A 24,775-nucleotide genomic window follows, 5' to 3' on the forward strand; every position below is an offset into this window, starting at 1 on the left:
TGGTTCTACATAGTTGTTTCTCAGGTGTGTTGTATTGCAGCTATGAGCTGTTGAAGACAATTTCATTCTGATCCAGTCATTCATACCCCTTGCGGTCCGGTAAGTTTTCGTCATATTGTATTGCCCTTAATCTTATCTTCGTTCTTATGTCTCTTGAGCAGTCCTCTGGTTTGAGGTAGTCTGGTTTCTTCCTTTTGAAGTGTGATGCTTTCTTCTCACTTAGTTTGGTTCCTTCTAGACTCCTACACTTTGGTTTGTTTCATGTAAACTGCCTTAATCTTAGTCAATAACTTACTCCTGCTTTATTTCAGAGAGGAAAAAGAACACTTGATACCTCACTAGACAACTAGATTCTACAATATTTGATTGTCAAAGACACTTGCATATTCTTTTTAAACAATGTTTGAGCTACAGCTAATTCATTTGTTCACCTTATGATTTAGGGTAAGTTTGTTGTACCATTATTATTAAAGTTTTGATTGTTGATTAAATAGTTTTTTTTATTCAAATTAATTTTTTAGATCAACTCTGAAAAATAATTATAATAATATTTTTAGGTGATATTCATTTGTTACCAAATATTTTGGAATTTAACTTCAAATATATTTTTATTACTCCTAAGGATGTACATGGGTTAGGTTGGATTGCATTAGGTTGGGGAATTTTTTGGACCAACAAGAAAATTCGAGTTGATCGTTGTCTACCCGAATGACCCGAATAAGCCCTCTAATCTAACTCAACTCTTAAAATTCAGGTTGGGTTGGGTTGTCAGGTTATTTATTTTTTTCTTTCTTTTTTATTAATTTAAAATACTTAAATTTGTGTAAATACTATCTATTTATTAAAATTTCATAAAACTCAAATATTAAATATCAAAATTCAAGATATCTATTATAAACTTCATACGAACAACATAAAAATATATATGAGTTGTAACATATATATATATATATATATAGAAATTCGGATTGGATACCCAACCTAAATTTTTAAAAGTGTAACCCAAACCCAACCCAATTCGAAAAGAACATAGTTTAACCTAACCCAACCTAAAATTAAAACTAATCCAACCCAACCCTTACAATTTGAATTGGGTAGTCTGGGTTATTTGGGTTGTTGGGTCATTTTGTAACATCTAAAGTTTCAGATAAATTGGGGTTATTTATCTTAAATTATTGGGCTTTAATTTTCTTTAGTTTTTGGATTTTTGAGTCAATTTAAAACAATTGAGGAGATAATTAATTTTACGTGGTTTTAAATTGATTTAAATATTTGAAAGGATTTAATTTGTATCAAATTGACAGATTTTATGCCCTTTAATTTTGGTTGGTTTTTGGAGTCTAAATTAAGGTAATTTGAGAAGTTAATTGATTTATTAATTTGATAGAATCTTTTGAGATTTTGGAGATAAAATATTTGATTTATCTTTTTAATTTTTTTTTTTTAAAAAATGAAAGAATTGGGATATTTGAAATTAAAGTAGAGTGAAAAGAGGCAAAAAATCAAAAAGAAAAATAGCAGTTTGGTTTTTCGGCGACAACTTCCACAAAAGTGTCAATTATCGGAGTTTGAACTGTTGGATCATGCTGAAATTTAGTTGATCTGTTCGGGACATATAGGGTCTTGTTTTGAACGGTTGCATTATTGTTTGGAGCTCTGATTTTGTCTGTAATCGATGCTGAATAGAATCGATAAAACTGGAAATCTCCTTTCTCTCTCACTCTCGCAAACCCTCCTCATGCAAGACCTTCACTGTTAACCGCTAGCCTAAATAATTTGCGCCGCTCGACATCAACGGCCGTCACTCGTCTATGGTTGTCGTCACTGCCAGTGCCGCTAGCACCATTGTCAATGGAATTGATATTTTGGATAAGTTATTTGGTATTTTATGAGTTTTCTTGAACATCTTGAATATCCATCAAATTTTTGTTAAAGTCTTGGCTTACCCATATTATTTTGATGTTGAAATTGAGTTTTACAGACTCTAAAGGTGCTTTCTAACAATACTAAAATTGTTCGGCATCCTTTTTTGTAAGGTTTGGAATCTTTGTTGAGAATTTTTTGATACCCAAGTGTCCGCTTAATTTTTGTTTTAATTGTGATTTTTGGAGGTTGGATTAGAAGGTCTAAAGTTGCTGTCCATTAGAGCTAAAAGTTGATTTTGGTGATATAGTCATTGGATCTGTTGATTTTGAAGTTTCTAAGTGGTTTTGGATCAAACCACTTGTTGGGTAAGTTGTTTGAAGACATTCAGGTTAAGTTGTGATTGGAATTGTGCCCTAAATTTTGGATTTAATTTTGGTTTATGTTTTTTGATTTATTCAGGATTTAAGGTTTTACGAAGTTAAATTGCTAGCTATTTGGATTTAATTTCAAGGTAAATGGTTTACTACTGGTTCGCCCTCGAATCAGGCACCTTAACTAAGTTGATGTTAAGATTGTGTATACACGTAAAAGCATGATATTATTATGGTGGAATAATTTGCTATGATTTGCTAATGGATGGACTCATGAGGGTGTTCTGGAAACCTATCAATTATGCTACTAAGATCGTGATAACATGTTTATGGTTTGATATGAAATTTGGATGTCATATGTTGCATGTTGGACCAATGGTGACTGTCAGTAATCCTATCGAGCGGTATATATCTTATTTTTTTCTTATGTTTGTGAACCCTCAGGTTCACCATTTATGACCGATTCAGTGTCCCTCAGGGATCACAACTATTGTTGTGATACGTGTTCCTTCAAGTTCACTAGACTGCCATGATATGTGTTCCTTTGAGTTTACTAGACTACCATGATTTATGTTCCTTCGAGATCACTAGACTGCCATGATTTGTGTTCCTACGGTATCACCATGACTGCCATGATTTGTGTTCCTACGGGATCACCACGACTTCCATGTTATAAAATGTAAACCAATGCTTAGATAGGTAGGCTAACAAATTCACCTAGTTGACCTAGTAGTGGGTCACTTACTGAGTATTCATACTCACCATTTTTTTATGATATATTTTTTAGGTAAGGGCGAGAACAGATCGACGAATGATAAGAAGAATCCGTAACCGTACGATTGGGACCAGATAGAAGCTTCTACTCATGTTTTCATATTTTTCATGTTTGAAACGAGTTTTGGTGTTTAAAATTGTAGAACTTTTTATGTTAAAATTTCAAGTTCTTCCATGTTTTCCAGTTTTAAATTTATGTTTTTAGGGAGACCCCGAACAAATGTTTTGAGTTGTCTTAGTGGAATTTTATTAATTTTAATTAATAAATACACACTTCCCGTTGAACCAAAAAAGAAAATAAGAAAAGAGAAGGAAGTTAAGGTTCAACTTTCTTTGGATTGTCCAAATATTAAGTACCCTCTCCTTGGGGTACCTACGATATAATTTAAAGCGATGATCCAATACTCCTTGGAGCATGAGGTTCCAGGTGCTATATTCAAGGAAATGGTGAACCGGATTACCGATAAGAATATGGACAACGAGGTTCGAGAAAATGCATTTTAGCCATTATCCAAATCCTTTTTTTAGGAGTTGACTAAACCAAGTTCATGGGTTGAGTGTGATGTAAGTTTACAATCCTTGTCCTTTTTACCAAGTACATACATTTTATTCCCATCTCCTGACGTATATCTTGTTTTGGATGCAGACTCTAAATATCCTATTTGAGTTCATGAAAGATAAATTCTATAGGCAACCAGACATGTGTATTGACGCGTCTTACCCTCTTACCAATTGGAATAATGGTAACCATCTACTGTACTTTTGAATAGGAATACGTTGGTTGACTATTATGTGTTTTTAATGTTATTTTCGTCGTGTAGAATCACCTAAATTCTCGATATGGGGTCTACAAACATATTAAGAACAAGTCGACTTTGGATGTTGTCGTACCATGGGGGGATGAGACGTTACCGGATTATGTCATGGGTAAATTCGATGTCAAGTGGTCAGATGTGGACTTCGTATATACGGCAACAAACATCGATCAGCATTGGATATTGATAGCATTCGATCTAATTAGAGGTCGGTTATTCATATTTGATTCACTACTGTTCATGACATCAAAGAAGAAGCTAGAGTTTTTCCTTGAACCCGACCCACCTATATGAATACACAACAGGGGTCGTTAGATTGTGGAATATTTTTTTTGTAAAATTCTTAGAACATTTAGTGACTGGTAATGCCCCTACAATAACTCAGGATAAGATGACTTGACTATACGACGCAATTGGCATGTCAATTGTGGATGAACATTCCATATTATTGACGTACTTGTATATTATGTATATTATGTATATTATTGATGTAATTTTACTAGTATGTTATTTAAATTGTTAGTGTAAAACTACCATGAATATAGAAAATTCATTCATGAATAGCCAACAAGTTAAATTAAACTTATAAAAGGGAGAGCGAGATAAGGGAGACATCTGAAGAGATTGATGAATAGACAAACTTTAGTAGTCAAACTTATAAGCGAGACATTTTAAAAGGGATTCCAAGTGATAGCGAGATAAGCGAGAGCGAGACGTTTCCAGAATGGTTCATGAATAGCCAACAATTTAATTACACTTATAAAAGAGAGAGCGAGATAAGCGAGACATCTGAACAGATTCATGAATAGACAAACTTTAGTAATCAAACTTATAGGTGAGATATTTTAAAAGGGATTCCAAGTGATAGCGAGATTAGCTAGAGCGAGATTCATGAGAGCTAGACGTTTCCAGAATGGTTCATGAATAGCCAATAATTTAATTACACTTATAAAAGGGAGAGCGAGATAAGCGAGACATCTGAAGAGATTCATGAATAGACAAACTTTAGTAATCAAACTTATAAGCGAGACATTTTAAAAGGGATTACAAGTGAGAGCGAGATTAGCAAGAGCGAGACGTTTCCAGAATTGTTCACGAATAGCCAACAATTTAATTAACCTTATAAAAGGGAGAGCGAGATAAGCGATACATCTGAAGAGATTTGTGAATAGACAAGTGGCACATAGAAAATTACAATTTTGGGGATTAAAGTGGCACATAGAAAGTTACAGTTTTGAGGATTCGTGAATAAACAAGTGGCACATAGACAATTACATAGATAAGTGGCATATAGACAATTACAATCAACCGAAATTTGAATCATTTGGATTAGAATCAGTAGGTCACCCGGACGTGAGCGGTTCACTGCAGTTTTGTCGATTATGCTCGTAGTTCCCACACTTACCACATTTTATTTGTCTGCGTTGTTCTCCTCTTGATGGTATTCTTTGTACTCTTCGTCGCCCAACCTGTACCACTCTTCTAGGAGGTGTAATATGTTTTTCCACATATCCCAGAGGTCTCTTCCATTCAGATATATGACCGAATGGATTTACGAACTCTACATAAGCAGCCATGAGGAAGTCAACGCTATAGAATGGACTATACAAACCATGGATGGGGATGTTTCATTCTCGCGAGCCAAAATTGCATGCGAACATAGGATACCGAGTGAGTCAAATTTCTTGCATATGCATTCTTTCGTATGGAGGTTCACTATACCATACAATCGATTGTCCCGCACATGGATACTTTAACAATCAATCGGCTCAACTCGATATCGTTTGCCCTTGTCACACTCAGTTGCTAATCGATTTTCACAATAGTCTGAGTGTGACGTCGTTTGAGATGCCCAATAATTTCTCCGTTCATAAAACCATGAATGGATGAGGCCTCGAACATGTTCCAACAAGCACATTATGGGTAGCTGTCGATATTCTTTGGTCAATGAATTGAAACACTCTACACCATTGGACGTCATGTTATCGTATCTTCGTTCTATTTAGTAAACACGCACCTACCTTTCAAGACCAATATCCTCTAAATATTTCGATACTGCACCATTTCGAAAAGTACGTAGTTGGTCCAAGTGTGCTTGGAACTCTGACATGCGAAATGCCCGGTTGCATCCTTGAACATCCCAACAATCGTGTTTTCCTTAAAGTTGGAAAGAATATTATTTTCTAGGTGGTAGGTGCACAATCCATGAAATGCTATGGAAAAAACCGCACGAATGACATTTCCAAATAGATACTACTCGATCGAACACGAAAACCAAGTTAGGGGGTTCTCCAATGGCACACTTCAAGTTCGACATAAACCACTTCCAAGCTCGATCAGTTTCATTGTCCACTATGGCATATGTTAGTGGGTAAACTTGGTTGTTGCCATCCATGGAGACATCAACCAACATAGTCTCTTTGTATTTTTCTTTCAGATGCGATCCATCAACAATTATCACAGGCCGACAACTTGAAAAACCTCTAATACAAGGTCCTAATGCCATAAACATGTACTTGAAATGGACATCATTTTCAAGTTCGATTTCAAACCTTGTACCTAGATTCTCCATCTTTAATGCTTCACTATATGCATGTAAAACAACGTACGACTCTTCTAGAGTACCTCTGGCGAGAGCATAAGCGGTTTCCCTTGCACGCCACGCCTTATCGTAACTTATGTTTATGTCGTACTCTTTCCTTATATCCTCAACGATGTGATGATGTTTATAAACACGTCCTATGCCTGTAAACTTATCTTTGATTAGTTCACCAACTACTGCAACCGTTGCTTGTCTATGGTCATGATTTAAAATTCCAATAGAACATGTGTGCGACCGCATATACTTCGTGATCTTAAATATATCGCACCCTGGAATTTTAACTACATGAAGGCTCCACTTATAATTATCCTCTATACATTTAACAGTAAACAAAGACTTAGTTGACTTCCTTACCTTATATTCAAAATTATTGTTTATGCACAGAATAGACAAACTCATTTTTAAATCACTCTTACTCAAAAAAATTTGACCAACTTCAACATATGTCTCAGATGAAGAGGTGTCAGGCATAATCAATTCCCCTCTACGACATGAAGACATGGAATTCAATCATGTTGATCTCTCAATAACAGCCAGTGCAAGTCTACGCACCTCTGAAGGACCATAGTCCATAGAATTCAATCCTACTAATCTTTCATTATCAACCACGAAAGGATCACGCTCTTCTGAAGGACCACAATCTATAAAATTCAAGCATGTTGATCTCTCATTACCAAGTACAGGTCTATTACATTGAGTTTCCCTTTCCAAGTCCACTGCACAAATGTTGGCATTGTCTATTGATAATGTTGATGGTTGAATGTTCATAAATAATGAAATATCACCCTTTTCTCGATTAAGTTCATATGTTCATAGACAATGAAATATCACCCTCTTCTCGATTAAGCTCATATGATGTCTCGTATTATCTGTCTACACCTATACCATCATGACTCATATTCACATTTTCGTCATGGTATGATTTTAGCGTTACATATAGCTGAACCCTAGAAAGATCATCCCAGCAAAGAAGGAAGTAAACATCACCGTCATTTCGTATGTATTGTGAAGGGGCTTCAAAGTCAAGCTTATATTTAACTCTCATAACAACATCAAACTATGAGCAAACTTACATTTGCAATCCTGTAAATGTGAGCTTTAAGTTCTTCATACTTCAAGGTAATAGGCACAACAATTCCTGTTAACTCGCCTCCAACATACAAATTTTGGTTCTCATCCCAATGACCTTCGTACCGAATTAGTACACACTTTTCTGTCATCCTACAAAGTAAGAGAACACTTTTTATTAAGCAGATAATAATACACATGGATCTCTCTCGTTGTCGCTCCCATGTGCTCTCACTCTCGTGACTCTCGCTCTCGCTGTATCTCATTCTCGCGCCTCTCGCTTTCGCTCAATTTCATTCTCTCGCGCCTCTCGCTCTCGCTCAATCTCACTCTTTCGCTCCTTTCGCTCCGCACCTCTTGCTCTCACTCAATCTCACTCTCTCGCTGTCGTTCAATATCGCTCTCTCCACCTTTCTCGTTGTCGCTCTCTCCACCTTTCTCGCTGTCGCTCTCTCTCTCCACCTTTCTCTTTGTCGCTCTTTCTCACACCCCTTTCGTTATGCTATTTACAACGTCTATTTACATACATTTTTTGAGATCATGTTTCTACAAATACCAATGAAACCAAGTTCAAGAAAAGTCTGTTCTGTTCTGAAAAACCTGTTCTAAAAACTCTGTTTGGTTCCAAAAAACTTCGCTCTGGAAAGCCTCGTTCAATAGTTCAAATGAAGTTTAGATTTTAAAGAATTCACCATTACATATTTTTCTATGTGTTAACGATTTTAAGTTGTAGATAGATTTTGTGAAAATTTTCAAATCAATCGTACAGTGACAAACAATCACATCACGATGGAAGATGAACAGACAGCGAGAGCGAGACGGTTATTAGGGGCAATTCATGTAATCTCATATCATGATGACGTAAGAAGAAAAAAATTAAATAGACGCAACACAACATGGAAGACAAAAATTAAATTCACTAACCCAGTAGAGAACTTCGATTACGGCAATAGATGGACAATGGTTTTGCAGAGCGAGGTTGAACGACACTTCACGATAATTTTGAGTGGAGTGGGACGACCGTTGAATTTGAACGCACGAGTATCGTATAGACTAGAGAGACTTTTTTGTAATTTCATATCGTGATGATGTAAGCAGAGAGTCAATTGACATTATTTTTAAAAATAGATCATTTGATATTTTAGACCAAAAAATTGGATCATTTGTTATAAATTTCCCAAAAAGAAAGGGGAGGGGAAGAAACCCTAATAGTAGTAAGTAATACGTTGGCGTGCGGGGGGCAAAATGGGAACACCAAAAGTTCAGCGGGGGGCCATATAAATACTCCTTCCTGTGCGTTGTGGTGAAATTGCAGCGCGGTTGCTCCGCCGTGGCGGCTGCGCCGCTCTGCCCTCACTAGTTTAAGAATGAGGCTTTGCTCTCGGAGATGGAGGTTCCCTTCGCTTCGAATGCTTGTAGAGCCCATGATTTCAGCGCGCTACCATTTCCATCTCTCTCTCTCTCTCTCTCTCTCTCTTTTTGATCATTATCATCATCATCATCATCTTCTTCTTCTTCTTCTTCTTCTTCCTCTTCATAGTCCTAATGTGTTGGCAATGATGATCGATCTGAAAGTCTATGTACCAGATATGGAGTTGAGCTGCGACCCTTCGTCGGGCATGGCGACTCGGACACCAGTCTTTGTGGATTCATCTTTCACTCAGACTTTTTGTTTGCCGATGTTCGCAGCCACGGATCGTCTCGTCTCCCTCCGTTTCTGAGAAAAGGCGAATCTGAGCCTTCCATCCTCTTAATTTTTTGTTTCATCTATTGATTTCTATCTGAGGATTGAAGTCGGCGATTGTTTCGTTTTCTTTTTCTAGGGTTTGTTTCCTGCTTATTGTTTTTAGTTGCATGATTTCCTCTCGTTCAATTTTAAGCGAATATTCTGCTTTTCTCCGGCTGAACCGCTAGGGTTTGTTCTTTGAGTATGAAAGAAAATAGGTTGAAATTGACAATTGGTAATTCTCTGGAACTGAGGAATTGAAGAAGATAAACCGAGTCCATTTGGGAGGAGTAGATTGATGAATGATGATCGTTGGCTCGATTGGATGTTAAGTGGTTGTTTAGAATAATGAATTCACCAGCCCCTCAAACCATTCTACAGAGTTCATTTCCAATCAAGAACACTAAAGCGAAGATCCTTAAATTCATAGCAATGTTAAGAAACTCAGCAACTTCTTTTTGTATCACCAAACTCAGGTTTATAAATTCACGAGAGAGCTTCGTAATAATTACATGATTGATTTGATTTTTTGGTGTTTGAATTGAATTAACAGTTGCACATCAGAAACGGAAGACATTGGCATTGAACTTACACAATGAAATGATCTATATAATAAGTTACTTGGCATAATATATCTCGAGGGTGTGTAAAGTTTGTGGACAAATAATCTAAATGGTGGATGAGTTTAGAATGAAGGACTAAGACCAAAGAATAAAATAATGGCAAATTATGAAAACCTTGGAGTCTAATTACTCGATCAACTTTAATGGTGGAAATTGGAATTCTTAAGGTCTTTGAAAATCACATTTGGTTTTTTTGTTTTTAAAAATTAACTACTTTTCCGTCAAATCCTCCGTTTGATATCTAATTTAAAAAATTAAGTCAATTTAAAAACTAAAAAAAGAGTTTTTAAAATGTAATTTTTATTTTTAAAATTTGACTAAAAATTCAACTATGATAAATGATAAAAATTGAACTTCGGATGGATCTCAACTAGTTTAGACACTTTTAAGAATGGAAAAGAAATGCTATTATTAATTGAGAATGAGGATGAAATCACATTTTTTTTAGGTTGCATTTGATAGTAACTTTGTTTCTAAGAACTATGCTTGATTTCTAAATAAAATAAAATTTATCGACTAAGTCTGTATAATTGTGAATGACATAAATAATATCACAAAACCAAATTTGGTTATCAGTTGAAGTTGCTAAAAAAATGTAAGAAGCTTCAGTAAATGAAAAATGGAAGACGATGACGAGTCCGACCAAAAAAGAAGGGAGAAAATTTGTCAAAAAAAAAAAAAAATGGAAGCCCGCTTTTGAAAGAAAAATGGCTGACGGTTTTGGAGGGTCAGAAAAAAGAAAAACAAACAAACAAACACGGATTTGAGGAGTCATTTTTTGAAATACACTACAAGAATATGTTAGGCTTACAAGAACGAATAAGTGAGGTTTTTTGGAGTAGAGAATAGATGATTTGGGCAGGAATTCGGTTATGCAATTCTCACACCATTTTTTGAAATACAAAATGCTGTGATCTTGATACAAGTCTGTTGTCCAAAATATGTTCTACTACTTTCTCTTGGATTAAGTAAGTGAAATATAAATGAGAAATGATACACTTACAACTGCCTGGTCATAAAACAACCTTTTTCTTAAATTGTTTCATGAGCCAACGGGCTTTCCATTCAGTCGAGGAAAAGGATCTTGTTTGCTTACCACTGCAACTTTACTCTTGTGAGCGAAGTACCCCTTCACAAGACTCTTATTTATGAGTATGGCCATGATGCACTCTACCTGCAAATTTAAGGGAACTATGAGATGACACGAATAGGTTGGTGACTCCATCAACAACATGAGTGATTTTGCAACGAATACCTCGTCGATGTCCATGTCTACTTCCAACCACTGTAAAGCTCTTACAATTACTTCTAATTTGATCTGGTGAGCTTTGTTTGGATCCTTTTGCCTTTGTATAAAGTAGCTGGAGAGAGTAGAGAATTCAGAATAATGAACATATAGTCAGGTGGAGCTTATAAGCCAACAAAGTACAAGAACGGGTGAGCTTACATTTTCTTCACCAATCTTTGGTAAACTTGAAGTTCCAACTTCTCTAAGACAAGATACACCCCTGATCTTAAGAACCTGATATAACAAAGGAAACAAGTTTGAGTTTACGTCCTTGTCCTAAATACACAGAAGAAAATATGAAACAACAGCTTTACCGATCTTCATGCTCTTGAAGAGCATGTCGCAGAAGCCTAGGATCACCTCTTTTAAGAGCTTGCACAACATTTTCATACTGTGAAGTAAGGACATTATTATTTCTCTTTTAGACCGTGCAAAAACCAAGCATGCAAAAAATTACAAAACGATTGCTTACACATCATTATGTTCTAGAAAAACTTTACAAGTAGCTTAAATAATTTATAGACCGAGTAAACATTTGTAGAAACTTGCAATACCTCAGAAAGGTTATACTTCTCGAGAAGCGACTTAGTAGGTAAGATCCCCATAGAAAGCTTCACAGGTATTAGATACTTTAATATCATTCTGTTCCACAATTAGTGCCACTTATGTAAGACTCCCTTCAATTTCACAAGCTAAATAGGACTATTCAAGAAATGACTACATAATAGATAACCAAATGCATCAAAAGAACTGGGCATATTAAAATCTAAAATGACGATATAACGGGCCATATAGATAAGAATATTTCAATGGGCACAGAATATTAAAATTTAAACCTGCATCTTCTCGTAGGCTATAGTATAGAGTTCTAACAAGCAAGAATACGGTACTTTGTAAGTATGTATAAATTGACTAAGAAAAGAATCCCATTGAAGGATGAAATTATAATAGTTATAATAGTGAAAAAGAGGTAGAAGTCAAAGAAGAGTACAAAAGATCCATCCAATGGATGTAAACAAAAATAGAAATAATCGTATTGTAGTTGAAAGGAAAGCAGGTTTACACCAAATTCTTGAATATATGGAGCCAAAGTATGTTCCTATTATAGTCATGAAAGCAGTGGTTTCTGACTATGTTCCTATTATAGTCATGAAAGCAGTGGTTTCTGACCAAGTTCCAACCAAAGTGGAAAAGAGGTACTTCCAGAAATTTGCGGCAAAGTAATAGTTGATGAAGATGTGGCTTTTTGATTCCAATCTTTGCATGGCAGAGACCAATCCACGGATCAGAACCATGGCGGGATGTTTAAGTTCAAACCAGAGTTCCAAAAAAAAAAAAAAACTTGACTTTCTTTGGATCATGAAGCAAAGCGCTAACAAGGGAACCTTTGCTGTAAACATTATTGACATTTGACAAGAGGTCAAACTGAGAAGTAATCATTTGGTCCGAATAGAAAGGTTAGGTAGAAGGCAAGTGGGAAACGGAAGTCCACCCCCATATCTCGATCTCCCCCAAAAAATCTTTCAAAGTCCAGGTCCCAATTGGCTGTTGTGTAGTTCCAAGAAACATTAACAGATGGAAATAGAATGGTCCGATTGGCTAAGAGGTGAAGCCCCAGGTAGGCAGTAGCAAGTGGGGAGGGCTTTTAGAGGAAGGAAGAGAATCAAAGAGAGAGAAGTATCATATTCCATATTTAACTGCCACGTTTTCCCTCCAAAAGGCCTTCTTCTCTATAGACAAACTCCATCCCCGTTTTGTGAGAAGAGGTTTCTTCGTCATTTTGGTGTATCCCCATTTTGATGGAAGATTGTTAAAAGTATCAACCATCGAATTGAGCCCAAAGGGTGTATCAGCGGTGCTTACCATTTAGAGCAAACCCAAACTAAGAGTTACGCTACCAGAGGCTACGAGAACCATGTAAGAAGTTTCATAGTTAAGGCCCAAAATCTCAACCCTTGGTTGTTCTGAACTTTTAACTTTAGGGTGGGTGCTTCTCAAAAGATTGAAATTCTTGAATGAAAAGATCAACAGTCGTTTGCCTTTCATGGAGGAAAAGACTGAAGAGAAAGGTGTTATTAGCAAACCAAAGATAATGACCTGGCGGCTGGCAGTAGGACTCCCAAATTAAAACCACTAATTAAATCCTGGGACAAGGAGAATAACATACTGATAATTTGCCACAAGAGTGAAAAGGAAAGGGGAGAGAAGGTCATCTTGCATAAGTGATAAGCCCCCTTACAAAAATATTAATTTTAAAACCACTAATAATTTTTGTCATCTTACAAAACGATCCATGAACTGTTAATTTTAGAAATTCTTAAATGCACCCTCTCATAAATCATAGGTTATAGCATAAACTTGTAATAATAATAGAGTATCATGTTTGTTAAAATCTCAAGGAAAAGATTTATCTATTTCAAACATTCAGTAATATACAAAAGAGAAAAACATCAATCAATCATCCATCCACAATTGTCTGCGCAAAAGCAAATTATATGCAGCAAGCACACCTGAGTCAAACCTTATATTAGCTTCTCTTTCAGGGTTGCAATGCATCAAGGCGTATGATAACTTTTGATCAGCCTGCCATGTCACAGAAGTGATAAAGTAAAATGAGGTTGAAAAGGAAGGGAAAATTAAAGGCTTCACGTATTATTCACAAGTCACATGATAAGGAGACATGACAAGCTTGAAAGATTGGTACCAATCTGAGTGAAAAAATCATGTGGATGCACCAGTATTAACTGAGGAATTTAAATTCCTAAGCCCTAAATGCTTTGACCATAGAATTACTTACAGCAGGGAAATTCTCGTTGAAAACTTCCAGACGGCCTGTATAATACATGTAGGTCACCTAAATAACACAGTTACTTTTGTCAGAACTTTTCAATATAAACCATGATGGTCATATCATCCTGGTGAAATATAAAAAAGGATGATGACAATCCAGCAGGAAAACATCAGCAACCAAAACCAATTCTGACCCTGTCTCTTTTAGGGAACTCCTCAAAGTCAAATATTCGAGCTGTTTCAATGCTCCTTATCACACTACGGCACAGGTGCACAGTACCAAGCTGCAATCACATTAGTTACTTCATCACTATGTAACCAGAGATGTATAGACTTAATTTTTTAAATTATTTATAATTAATTAATTACTTTAAAAAAACACAAAAATAAAAACAAAAACAAACAAACTAGAAGCACATAGAGTAAGCTACGCATCAAACATAGATTTATTTGTAAAAATTTGCTATAAGTTTTGTGTTCCAACTAAACGGAGTCATTCTCCAACTATGTTTTTCCAAATTCCATCACATCACCATTCTGGCAGATATTATTGTCACAGAGATATGTGGATGGTGTGAATATGAAACAGGAAATGTTAAGTAAATTTTTTTTTAGAGAAGGAATGTTGAGTAAGTTTTTAACAGCCATCTTTTCTAACCAAGGTGCAAAAGAAATGTCAAATTGAATCTGAATATTACAGTTTCTACTTTTGAAATTCAAATGAAAAAACACATTTGTTACCTTAAAGTATATCTTGAACAACTGACATGTTACATACAATGCTCCAACACGTTTAGGGCCTTTTCCCTAAAACACAAAAAACAAAATTTTATGTAAGCAAGATGAATATGCAAATCCAAAGCAATGAGTATCAGTCGATAAGTCTAATGAAATCTATGTAATCTGATGTTAACTAGCTATAAGCCTCATCGTTGTCAACAATAAATTGTTTACTGATTTAAAAACGAGCAAAGAGCATATAATTCTCCAGTTAACTTGCTGAAAGATGTTGTTATAACTTCAGTCTGTGATAGTTAGGAAATCCAGCAAACGGAATGAAATATATTTGTGGTCAGTTAATCCTGTCACCAAGTAACTTAACTTAAACACAAATGCTAATTCAATTTAAACTTCAAGGTTTTATGTTTGTATGAATTTAACCATTCTCAATACAGTCTCTCACATGTCGTCCAAATAGGAAAAAAAAATTGGTAATTGTTACAAGAATTTAACTCTGATCATTCTTCTTAAATAGATCTAAGAGTTCAAGCTTTTACATTAGGATAAAATCGAGACGTTCTCGTTGAAGATGGGATCTAATGTTGGAAAGCTGATGAAACTTCCCAATTCATCGTCTCAAGGTACAATGGGGGCTATGCATTCAAACTAATGTATGGAAAAGAAACGTTCTCGTTTACAGAGAAATTCTAGAAGTTAGAATTTGATCATTGCGGAAAATAACATAGAAAGAGTAGATAAACACGTCTGCAAGAAAAAGATTGTTTGAACAAAACATACAGCAAGAACCCCAAACACTTTCATAAGAAATGAGCCAGCTCCCTTTAACTTTTCCGGCGATTTTCCATTTGAAGCCAGCTCTCTGTCAGCCTGCAAACACATAAGCCTAATTAACCACTTAACAAGACATTAAATTTCCAAACAGAGCCTAAGATCATACCCTCTCTGCAATGATCCTAATCTCATAAGCAACTACATACAATGCTTCCAACGCCCAAGCTGAATCCCAAGACCGAAATTCCTGAGTGAAAGCGCTGGAAAGTTCCACCATTACAAGCACGATTACTTGATTTCATACTAAAATTAAAGCATTAATCAGGCACAAATAAAACCCAGGTGTATCCAAATAGATTGGAGGGAAAGAAAATACTTCGCGGATTTTTCAAAAGCTTGATAAGCATCAACCAAATGTCCAAGGCGGTAACACTGCAGCGCACGAAAGAAATTCACCAATATTTCTCCAAACTGAGAATATCTATCCGACTGTCTGATCAACCTATTGGCATCCTGTCAAAACCCAATCCCTAAAATTAAAGTTCGCTTGTGATTAACAACTAGAACAAGGATTACAGGTCTTGGAAGGTTGAGGGGGAGGGAGAGAGTACCTGGAAAACATTGAGAGAATCAGCGAGAGCGAGAAGATTGGCGGAATTGGAGGAGAGGGCGAGAAGGGATTTGAGAGAAGCTCCATCTTGCGACGCAACAGAGTCTGAAAATCGATTCAAGTACTCAGTAATTCTTCTATGTGCCTCTCCCATGCTCAGGTACGCCATTGCCGGTTTCCTCTATGCTGCAAATCTTTGAGTGCTTCTTCTACAGTACAGCACTTTGCCTCTGTTAATTTAGTTCTACGGCGAAACCAAGCGGTGCCGTTTAGTTCCGGGGGCCGAGTTTGACTTCCAGCCCAGCCCACTATAAACTTAGTCACATAAATTAGTTTGATTGCAAATATACCATTCATTTCCGAAATATTAATGCAAAATAATTTACAAATACATTAAAAAAAAAAAAAAAAAAAAACATAGATGTAGTTCTTAGAGTATATCAATGATAAACTATATTGATGATAAAAGTTTTTCAATGATAAAATCTATCGCTAATAGAAGTCTATCAATAATAGAGTTCATCGATTAAATTTTTTTATATTTACAATTATTTAAAAATGTTGTTGTACGTTTAGTTATTAATATTAATCCAAAATGCTATCCATTGGAATTTTTCATAGTTTCATTTCAATTAGCACATCTCGCCATCTATACTTCACAAACGTCAATTTTAATGAAAGTATTGTCTCGTTTGTTGAATTATCCTCATTCTTTTCGATTTCATTATCGGCGTGAATAGATTAGGCTCACTCACATTTGTTTTATTGATGATTTGATAATTTATAGCACTGAAAATTGTGGTTCTTTGGCCTTCGTGTAGAATGTTTTGAGAAGGTTTTAGGCGTTGTCTAGTTTTGTAGCTAATGATGGTAAGAGCTCGTTGTTTTATGTTGACACGTCTCTTGGTGAAGATGGGGTTTATCCGCGTTTATGGGTTTTCCGTAGGCTTCCTCCCTATTAATTATCTAGATCTGCTTTTATTTTGAGGAGGCCTTTGTATGCAAATTGTTTACATTTGCTAAAAAGAGTAACTTCCCGTGTGAAGAGCTAGTCTTCTAAGGCTCTATCTTATACTGGTTAGCTACAACACAACATTTCATTATGAAAAGCTTTTAAGTCTATTGGGTCAATGTGTGTTTGTAGTGCTTCATAGTTGTGAAGCTTTCATGGCTTATCCTGTGACCTTCTCGTTCTACAGAGTTAGTTGAGCTCTCCTTGCATGATCATTTAATATTAGCTGAGGTTAGTCAGGAAGATAGCGTAACTTGATCTTCTTGTCATGCCTGGTATTCCTTATGTCCTATACATCACGATGAGCCTTGGTCTAGCCTTATTTGATTTGGAGGTAATATTCTTATACATTCATTTATTTCCTGGCTTGTTGTTTGTAATCGATTACATATACAAAATCGTATTCGTAGATGGCGTCTTGTTATTCTGAGCATCCTATGTACAAATGGAGTTGAGTCTAGATGTCATTTATTTTATAAAGGTTCTCTTAGCAAGGTTGTTTGGGGACATATTCTTTGTGGGGAAGATGTTCACATAAAATTTCTCATTGGGATACAGAGCTAAATTAGATTTGTCACTTTATTGCATGTAATCGACAAAGGCATAAGGTATAAAGAGTCGCTTGGTGTTTTGTTATTTATCATATTTGACGCAAGCATAATGGACGTATCCATGGTGCTATATTAAGGTCTTTCAGGTGATTAATCTGATTATTCTATCTAAGGTTCTTATTTGTCATTTAAGTGGCTTGGGACTTCTCTTGTGGGGATCTCTCCATCTTTGGGACCTTTTCCCTTAAGTCTGTTTGCTTGATTTCGTTCTTTTTTATTGTCAATATTTATTTGTATCTTAACTTCAAGTCGTGAGGTGACTCTCTCTTTTATATCAGCTTTGGTGGCAAAAATGTTGGGTTAAATTCTTGAGAGAAAACAAATGGTTGAGATGAAATGAAAGAGAGAAGTGAAGTGAAGGAAGTGATTCATCTAATTTTGAGGACAAAATGAGTATTTCACCTCTCGAAACGGTAAAGAAAAAATAATAATAAAGTCACTTTGATGGAAATTTGTGTGTTTTGAGTTATTTTGGAGAAATTTCCACTCAATTTAGCCCATAACGTTTCACCCAAAGTCTTCATTCCACCGTTCAACTCAACACATTAACTCCGAAGAACTCCCGCAGGCTCTCATAATCTGCTGGCGACGCGACAATAACGTTTCACCCAAACTCTTCAATCCACCGTTCGATTTCCCACACCTAACCATCTAATCCATACGATCCTTCAATTTCACTTCTGGAATTCTTTTCCTCTTCAAATCTGAACCATCTTCCCAAATTCTGCTTCCTCCTCTGCCAGAGCTGGAAGAAGACGACTGGCTAGGATCCGTCTTTTTCCGTCATGGGTCCTGAACCGGCAAAGCCAACTCCGACGGCAGATCAGGAAGAAGACTCATCTAATCCCTCCACCGCTCTGCTCTCTTTCGACACCGATGCATATTCTTCAAACCCAACTCATAAAACCAGCATTCTCTTCATTTCTCTCACTCTCATTACTTGTATCGCGCTCTCCGCCGCTTTCGCCTTCGCCTTCCTCTTCTTCTCCGCCACTTCCGGCATCAATTCCACTGCCCGTGCTCTCTCAAAGCTGAAACGTCCCGTGGTTCTATTGATCTCCTCCGATGGGTTTCGATTTGGGTATCAATTCAAAACCGCAACCCCTAACATTGACCGTCTGATCGCGAATGGGACCGAAGCCGAGAGGGGTTTGATTCCTGTTTTTCCGACTTTAACATTTCCCAATCATTACTCCATCGTCACTGGCCTTTATCCAGCTCATCACGGCATAATCAACAACTATTTTCTCGATCCGGTGACTGGAGATGCCTTCACCATGGCTAATCACGACCCTAAGTGGTGGCTTGGCGAGCCGCTGTGGGAGACGGTGACCAATCAAGGGCTCAGAGCGGCAACGGTCTTTTGGGTCGGCGCTGAGGTAAACAAAGGTTCATGGTCTTGCCCTGTTGATTTATGTCATCATTATAATGAATCGGTTCCATTTGAGGAAAGAGTAGATATGATTTTGCACTATTTCGACTTGCCTAGTGAGGAGATTCCTGTGTTTATGACTCTGTATTTTGAGGACCCGGATCATCAGGGTCACAAGGTTGGGCCTGATGATCCACAAATCACTGATGCTGTAGCTAGAATTGATTTAATGCTTGGGAAACTCATTTCTGGCTTGGAAAAAAGAGGGGTTTATGAGGATGTTAATATAATCTTAGTGGGTGATCATGGAATGGTTGGGACTTGTGATAAGAAGTTGATTTTTCTCGAAGATTTAGCTCCATGGATTGTGATTCCAGAGAGTTGGGTTCAATCAAGAACTCCTCTACTGGCAATTCGTCCACCTCCTGATCTTTCACCTTCTAAGGTTGTTTCGAAAATGAATGAGGCTTTGCAATCTGGGAATGTTAAGAATGGGAAGCGTTTGAAAATATATGTCAAGGAAGAGCTTCCATCTCGGCTTCATTACAGCGCAAGCGATCGAATTCCACCTGTGATTGGGTTGCTTGATGAAGGATTCAAGGTGGAGATGAAAAATAGTAAGAGGGAGGAGTGTGGAGGAGCTCATGGATATGATAATGCAATCTTCTCCATGAGAACCATCTTCATTGGCCATGGTCCACAGTTTGCAAGGGGGAGAAAAGTCCCATCTTTTGAAAATGTTCAGATATATAACTTGGTTACTTCAATTCTCAACATTAAACCTGCACCTAACAATGGTTCTGCATCATTTCCTCAATCAATTCTCTTGCCTTCTTCATAGAATCCTAATACATTCTCTTCATATTTACGAGCTGCCTGTCGCAAGCAGAGTACCACGACGATTAGGTGTACAATATTGTTTCTTTTACTTGGACAACGCTGTGGGGAATGTTCAAGAATTCGACCATGATGTACATTGCGGAAAAACAATGCTTATTTTTGTCTTGGATGGATGGCTTGCGATCATTTCTTATCGTGAGTGTGAATCCATCAGTTAGCAGCGGTTTATAACACTAGTTTATACAGTTCTGTATGGTAATTCTGTGAGATTCCATTGTGGTTCGGCAGAATGACAGAGCTTGTAATTTTTTAACTTTTAGCTCATGTTCTTATGTTGTTGTTCTTCATCTGCAGAGGTATCATATTCAAAGACTCTGATAAGTTGATAGATATCTAAAACAAATTCCTATATCAGTTTCCTGTTTCTAGTTTGGTAGTTTGTTGTCTTGTCCTCTTGAATTCCATCTTTTATTTCTTTTTTCTCTCTTTCACTTCTGATCAGAATGGTTCTTTGAGCTTGCTTTTGATGAAGACAATAGTATATCTCCTTGGGCTTTATGCAAAAGAAAATCTGATTATTTGGTGATTTATCCATGGAGAGGTAATTAATTGGTCTAAGTAGTTAAATGTACTTTTTCACATTACACAAATATCTCTCAACTTTACTACTTGTTTACAAAATTATCGTATTCTTTTTACATGTTGCAATAATATACTTACCATTCGTAAAAGCTAGTATATTGAATGGATTGGAATTTGGATCAGATATATGGTGGTGACAGTGTGAAAATTCTTACTGTTTTATTCTTCTGAGCTCCAAAATGTAATGCAAGAATTTGTTCCAATAAGATCCAGAGTATTGGTTTCTTCTGATTGTCACTCATGCTTTTGGAGGTATTTCATTGAATCTAGCAAGAAGATAATCCTACCTTCTTCATTTTCTACATTCTCTTTCTCACTCACACCCAACTGGAAAAAAAAAAAATCAGTGTTTCTATCATGAAAACCGTTACCTTACAAATTTGAAAATACGTCCGTTTAAGGACCAACAATATATATATATATTAAAAAGTAAAAACAAGTATGGTGGTAGTTGAAATTACACCCTCAAACTTTCAATCGTAAAAGTTGGGGCTTCAAGTTGTACATGCGTTAAAATTAGATCATCAAACTTAAAATAGCTATAGAAATTGGACAACAAATGATAAAAATTGAACCCTCAAATTTACAACAATTGTAGAAATTAGATCTCCAGATGATAAAAATAAATTTTTGAACTTATACAATTGTTACAATTTTTTTCATTAAGTTTGATGGTCAAATTTAAAACTTGTATAAGCTTGAGTGCTCACCTTTTACTATTGAAAGTTTGAGGGTTTTTGTTGGGGTTGATGTCCTACACGGGTTTCATAGTTTGTGAATTATTTGTACAAAAGTTATTTATTTAATAAAATGAAGTGTTGCTTTAATTGACATAGGTTATTGTTAACGTATGTGTTCGAAGCCTTTTTGGTGTCGTTTAATTCTCGAAAAGGACTACTAATCAAAAGAAAATCTATAAAACTGAAGTACTCCTATCACTACAAATATGTAGCAATAGTGGTAAGTACGGGTCGATCTACAAGAAGCGCAATTTGTTTGTTAAGCTATTTTCTAACTAGAGCGTTAAATGGGGGTTTTGGTGTGAATGAGATAAATGCATGAAATTGAAATAAAAGTAATCTAGGATAGGAGCCTATCAATTTCTAGAGCAAGAAAGAGTATCCTATGCAATTTCTATCATGAAAATCAATAATAAACAAATATTCCATTTTATGCATGCACGACTACTAAATCGATTCAACTTAACTAATCTCAACAAAGGCCGACAATTAATTAAATCAAAATCAAAATCAATCAAGTATCCTAATTATTAATTAAGATTGGAAAGACCATACCCTAATTAAACTATATGCTCTTAGTTCTACTGGGTTCTTAGTGATCATATAGAATTAAAAATTATTTGCATTAAGAATAAGGATTCAATCATATCAATTAAATATCAGGAAAAGCCATATTCAATTAACCAATATATTCTTCAAATCTAGATTAAACATGCATTACCAAGATTTAAGACCAACCTATAAATCTAAGCATTCACATCTAATCTTTTACTATTAGGGTAAATTCAAGCATAGACGAACACAAAGAAACAAACGAGCTCGAAATTAACTAGCAGAGACATGAAATTATGATAGGGTCATCAGTCCAACACACAAATACAAATCTAATTACATTAAAATTCAAAGAAAACATAGAATTGAAGAACATTATATTTAATCACAGAAATCCCAAGGAATTAAATGTAGGGTTCTTGCTCAAGGAAATTAGATAGAAGTTACCTCTTGATTCATAGACAAACTAGAGATAAACATTTGATCCATTGATTACAATCCAAAATAAAAAGAAAAACTAACTTAAAGATACTAAAATCTGAAGGAAAAAGAAGAAGAATAAAGATCAACCTTAGCCTCCATCAATCCAGCCTCCAAATTCAGCATAAAAATAACCTAAAATTGAAGGGAAGTATTATAAAAAAGTAGCAGTGTCACAACGCTCTAATGCGGTTGGCTTTGAGCGTCAGGCATAGAGGGGCAACGTTGGGCTGACGCTCACTTGCGTGCGCTAGGGCATCTCCGTCTTAACATTTGTAGCGTTGCAACATTACCCAACACCTTAACATTCTGCCTTCAAGTGTCATGCGAGTGTTAGTGCTAGGCAAATCATGAGCGTTGTGATGCTGAGGTAGGGAAATTTTGGTTTTTTCAACTCTTTTGAAGCCTAGATACTCAAATTAACTCCAATTTGCTCCAAATCAACCCCGTTCAGCTTCAAATCGCCAATTCTACCTCTTGATTGCTCAATACCTACAAAATAATGCAAATAAACACATAAAATCCAATAACAAACCCGAATCAATTTAGGAATACTAATTCTTTTTTAGAGTTATTAGTATGACTTGGTCAATGAAGATCAAACTCGTGGATGGGGTCTACGATTTTCATATTTTTATTTTAAAAAAACCATTAAATTTGAACTAAAGAATTGACTAGATGGTTGATATGGCAAACCCTATCTTCTTCATATCTCCCCTCCATCCTCTCTCTTTCACTTTCTCCTTAAAATGCCAACCTTTGTAATATGCTACTACCTCAAACCCTAACAGAAACATTAATAGCCAAATGAAAACCTTAATAAACAAATATAACCCAAGTGAGTTGTTTGGCATTTTTGCCTCGTCCCTAGTCTTAAGCTTGACCCGACGGCATCTTGACACCAATGATGAAGTCAACATCGGAAGGACTTTCAACTTCGACTATTGACCAGGTCACTACAAGAAGGTAATTGTAACCAATTTCATAGTTCAGGAGTGGCTTTTGCAATTTTCCCTTCATTTTTGTCTTTTGTCCCATGAAATTACTTCACAAGACAAACTTACAACATTATGAAAAAATAAATATGACTCATGAAGATGAATAAATTTTTTCATGAAGTAACTTCACGAGACAAACTTACAACATTATGAAAAAATAAATACATCTCGTGAAGATGAATAGAATGTCCCGTGAAGTAACTTCATGAGATAAACTTATAACTTCACGAAACGAACTTGTGAAGTTACTTTTCAACATATCGATGACATATGGCTAAGAAATCGTGGACCCCATCCACGATTATGTCTTAAATCATAGATCGAGTATACGATTTATTTGCTGACTCGATACTCGTGAACCTCCTCCACGATTTCACAACTCTATATTTGTCAATACTTTCAAATCAACCTTATTTTTGTCAATAAATATTAAAATAACATTATTTTAAAAAAAAATTCTAAATTTATTTATAATATAATTTTATTTATTTAAATTAAGGAATAACTCCCTTGGAAATTATTTCATAGTGTTAGTGGAGGAGTTGTTTTGAATCATTCATCCCTCCTCTATTTCACATATAGTAGGAAGTCTTTCACAAAATAGATAGAAGGTTTTTTTAGCTTTGAAATTCATGCTTTCCCAAAAGAATTCTCTCAAAAGAAACACATATTTCCTCTCCAAAAATAAGAAACCCATAACTCCTTCTATTTCTTACCTAGAAAATAGCAAGGAGGAATTTTGTGGTGGTGTCCAAGAGAAGATTTATTCCAGTACTGTGTTGATTTATTCCAATACTGTGTTTGTAGAGTTTCGTGGAGGGAGTGCTCGTGACCATAAAGAGGATTATGTGAAGAAGAATTTCATCAAGGTGAAGGATCTCATATCTAAGAGTTACATGAGCGCGTTCAGATCGCTCCGATCTCACAGTGTCCGAAATACAACAATATACATTCAAAACATACAGTTATACAAACAAATCTTAATTAACGGCATGCTACGAATAAGATAAACAACAAGGGAGAGAGTTTCATACCAGTTGAAGACAGTCTTCACATTTCAGAACTTCAACATAGTGGAAAACCTCCACGCGATCTACCAATGCCCATCGGAAACGTCGACTGCAGCAGCACGAACAACGCGAACTCACGACCGCAACGGGGACGACACCACCACTAAAGAGCCCCTGGCTATTCTCGGAGTGAAAACCTAAAGGGTGGGCTTTGGTGAATTTGGTAGAGGAAGGAGGAAAGCACAAATCGTGTAGGTGATAAGCAAGTGGAAGGGGAAAAGCTACTATCGCATAGCAGAAATACTTATCGTTTAGGAGGAGCTACACAATCGTGTAGAATTTACTGAACGATCGTTTAGGAAAAGGTACACGATCGTTTAGTAAAACCGGCACACTATATGTTCGTTTAGAAAAGCTATCCGATCGTGTAGGAAATAGCATGCGATCGTTTAGCGTGCGAAGGACGATCGTTT

The 24,775-nt window shown here is 36.0% G+C and overlaps 2 protein-coding genes and 2 long non-coding RNA genes across 4 annotated transcripts; 3 read left to right on the forward strand and 1 right to left on the reverse strand.

The window, feature by feature from the left end:
* Positions 1-1,212: 1,212 nt before the first annotated feature.
* On the forward strand, positions 1,213-3,317 carry LOC150035739 (uncharacterized). Its single transcript, XR_016530099.1, has 3 exons — positions 1,213-2,231; positions 2,326-2,377; positions 3,025-3,317. It is a non-coding gene; the product is annotated as an uncharacterized LOC150035739 (long non-coding RNA).
* A 121-nt stretch (positions 3,318-3,438) lies between these two features.
* On the forward strand, positions 3,439-3,972 carry LOC150035740 (uncharacterized). The gene is made up of 3 exons (XR_016530098.1): positions 3,439-3,575; positions 3,658-3,754; positions 3,833-3,972. It is a non-coding gene; the product is annotated as an uncharacterized LOC150035740 (long non-coding RNA).
* A 6,726-nt stretch (positions 3,973-10,698) lies between these two features.
* EER5 (proteasome family protein) lies at positions 10,699-16,387 on the reverse strand. Its single transcript, XM_039033564.2, has 13 exons — positions 16,047-16,387; positions 15,812-15,948; positions 15,602-15,695; positions 15,442-15,531; positions 14,665-14,730; positions 14,118-14,207; positions 13,931-13,987; positions 13,655-13,716; positions 11,688-11,775; positions 11,448-11,524; positions 11,293-11,367; positions 11,101-11,206; positions 10,699-11,019 (listed from the first exon to the last, which is right to left on the reverse strand). Exons 1-13 carry the CDS (start codon positions 16,212-16,214, stop codon positions 10,888-10,890), a joined length of 1,242 nt encoding a protein of 413 aa, XP_038889492.1. The 5' UTR covers positions 16,215-16,387; the 3' UTR covers positions 10,699-10,887.
* A 1,738-nt stretch (positions 16,388-18,125) lies between these two features.
* On the forward strand, positions 18,126-20,316 carry LOC120080174 (nucleotide pyrophosphatase/phosphodiesterase 1-like). The gene has a single exon (XM_039034748.2). It carries the CDS (start codon positions 18,454-18,456, stop codon positions 19,879-19,881), a length of 1,428 nt encoding a protein of 475 aa, XP_038890676.1. The 5' UTR covers positions 18,126-18,453; the 3' UTR covers positions 19,882-20,316.
* The last annotated feature ends 4,459 nt before the right edge of the window (positions 20,317-24,775 follow it).

Source organism: Benincasa hispida, chromosome 6 (assembly GCF_027475165.1).
Source record: "Benincasa hispida cultivar pf3 chromosome 6, pf3_genome.v1.1, whole genome shotgun sequence".
Taxonomy (NCBI): Eukaryota; Viridiplantae; Streptophyta; class Magnoliopsida; order Cucurbitales; family Cucurbitaceae; genus Benincasa; species Benincasa hispida.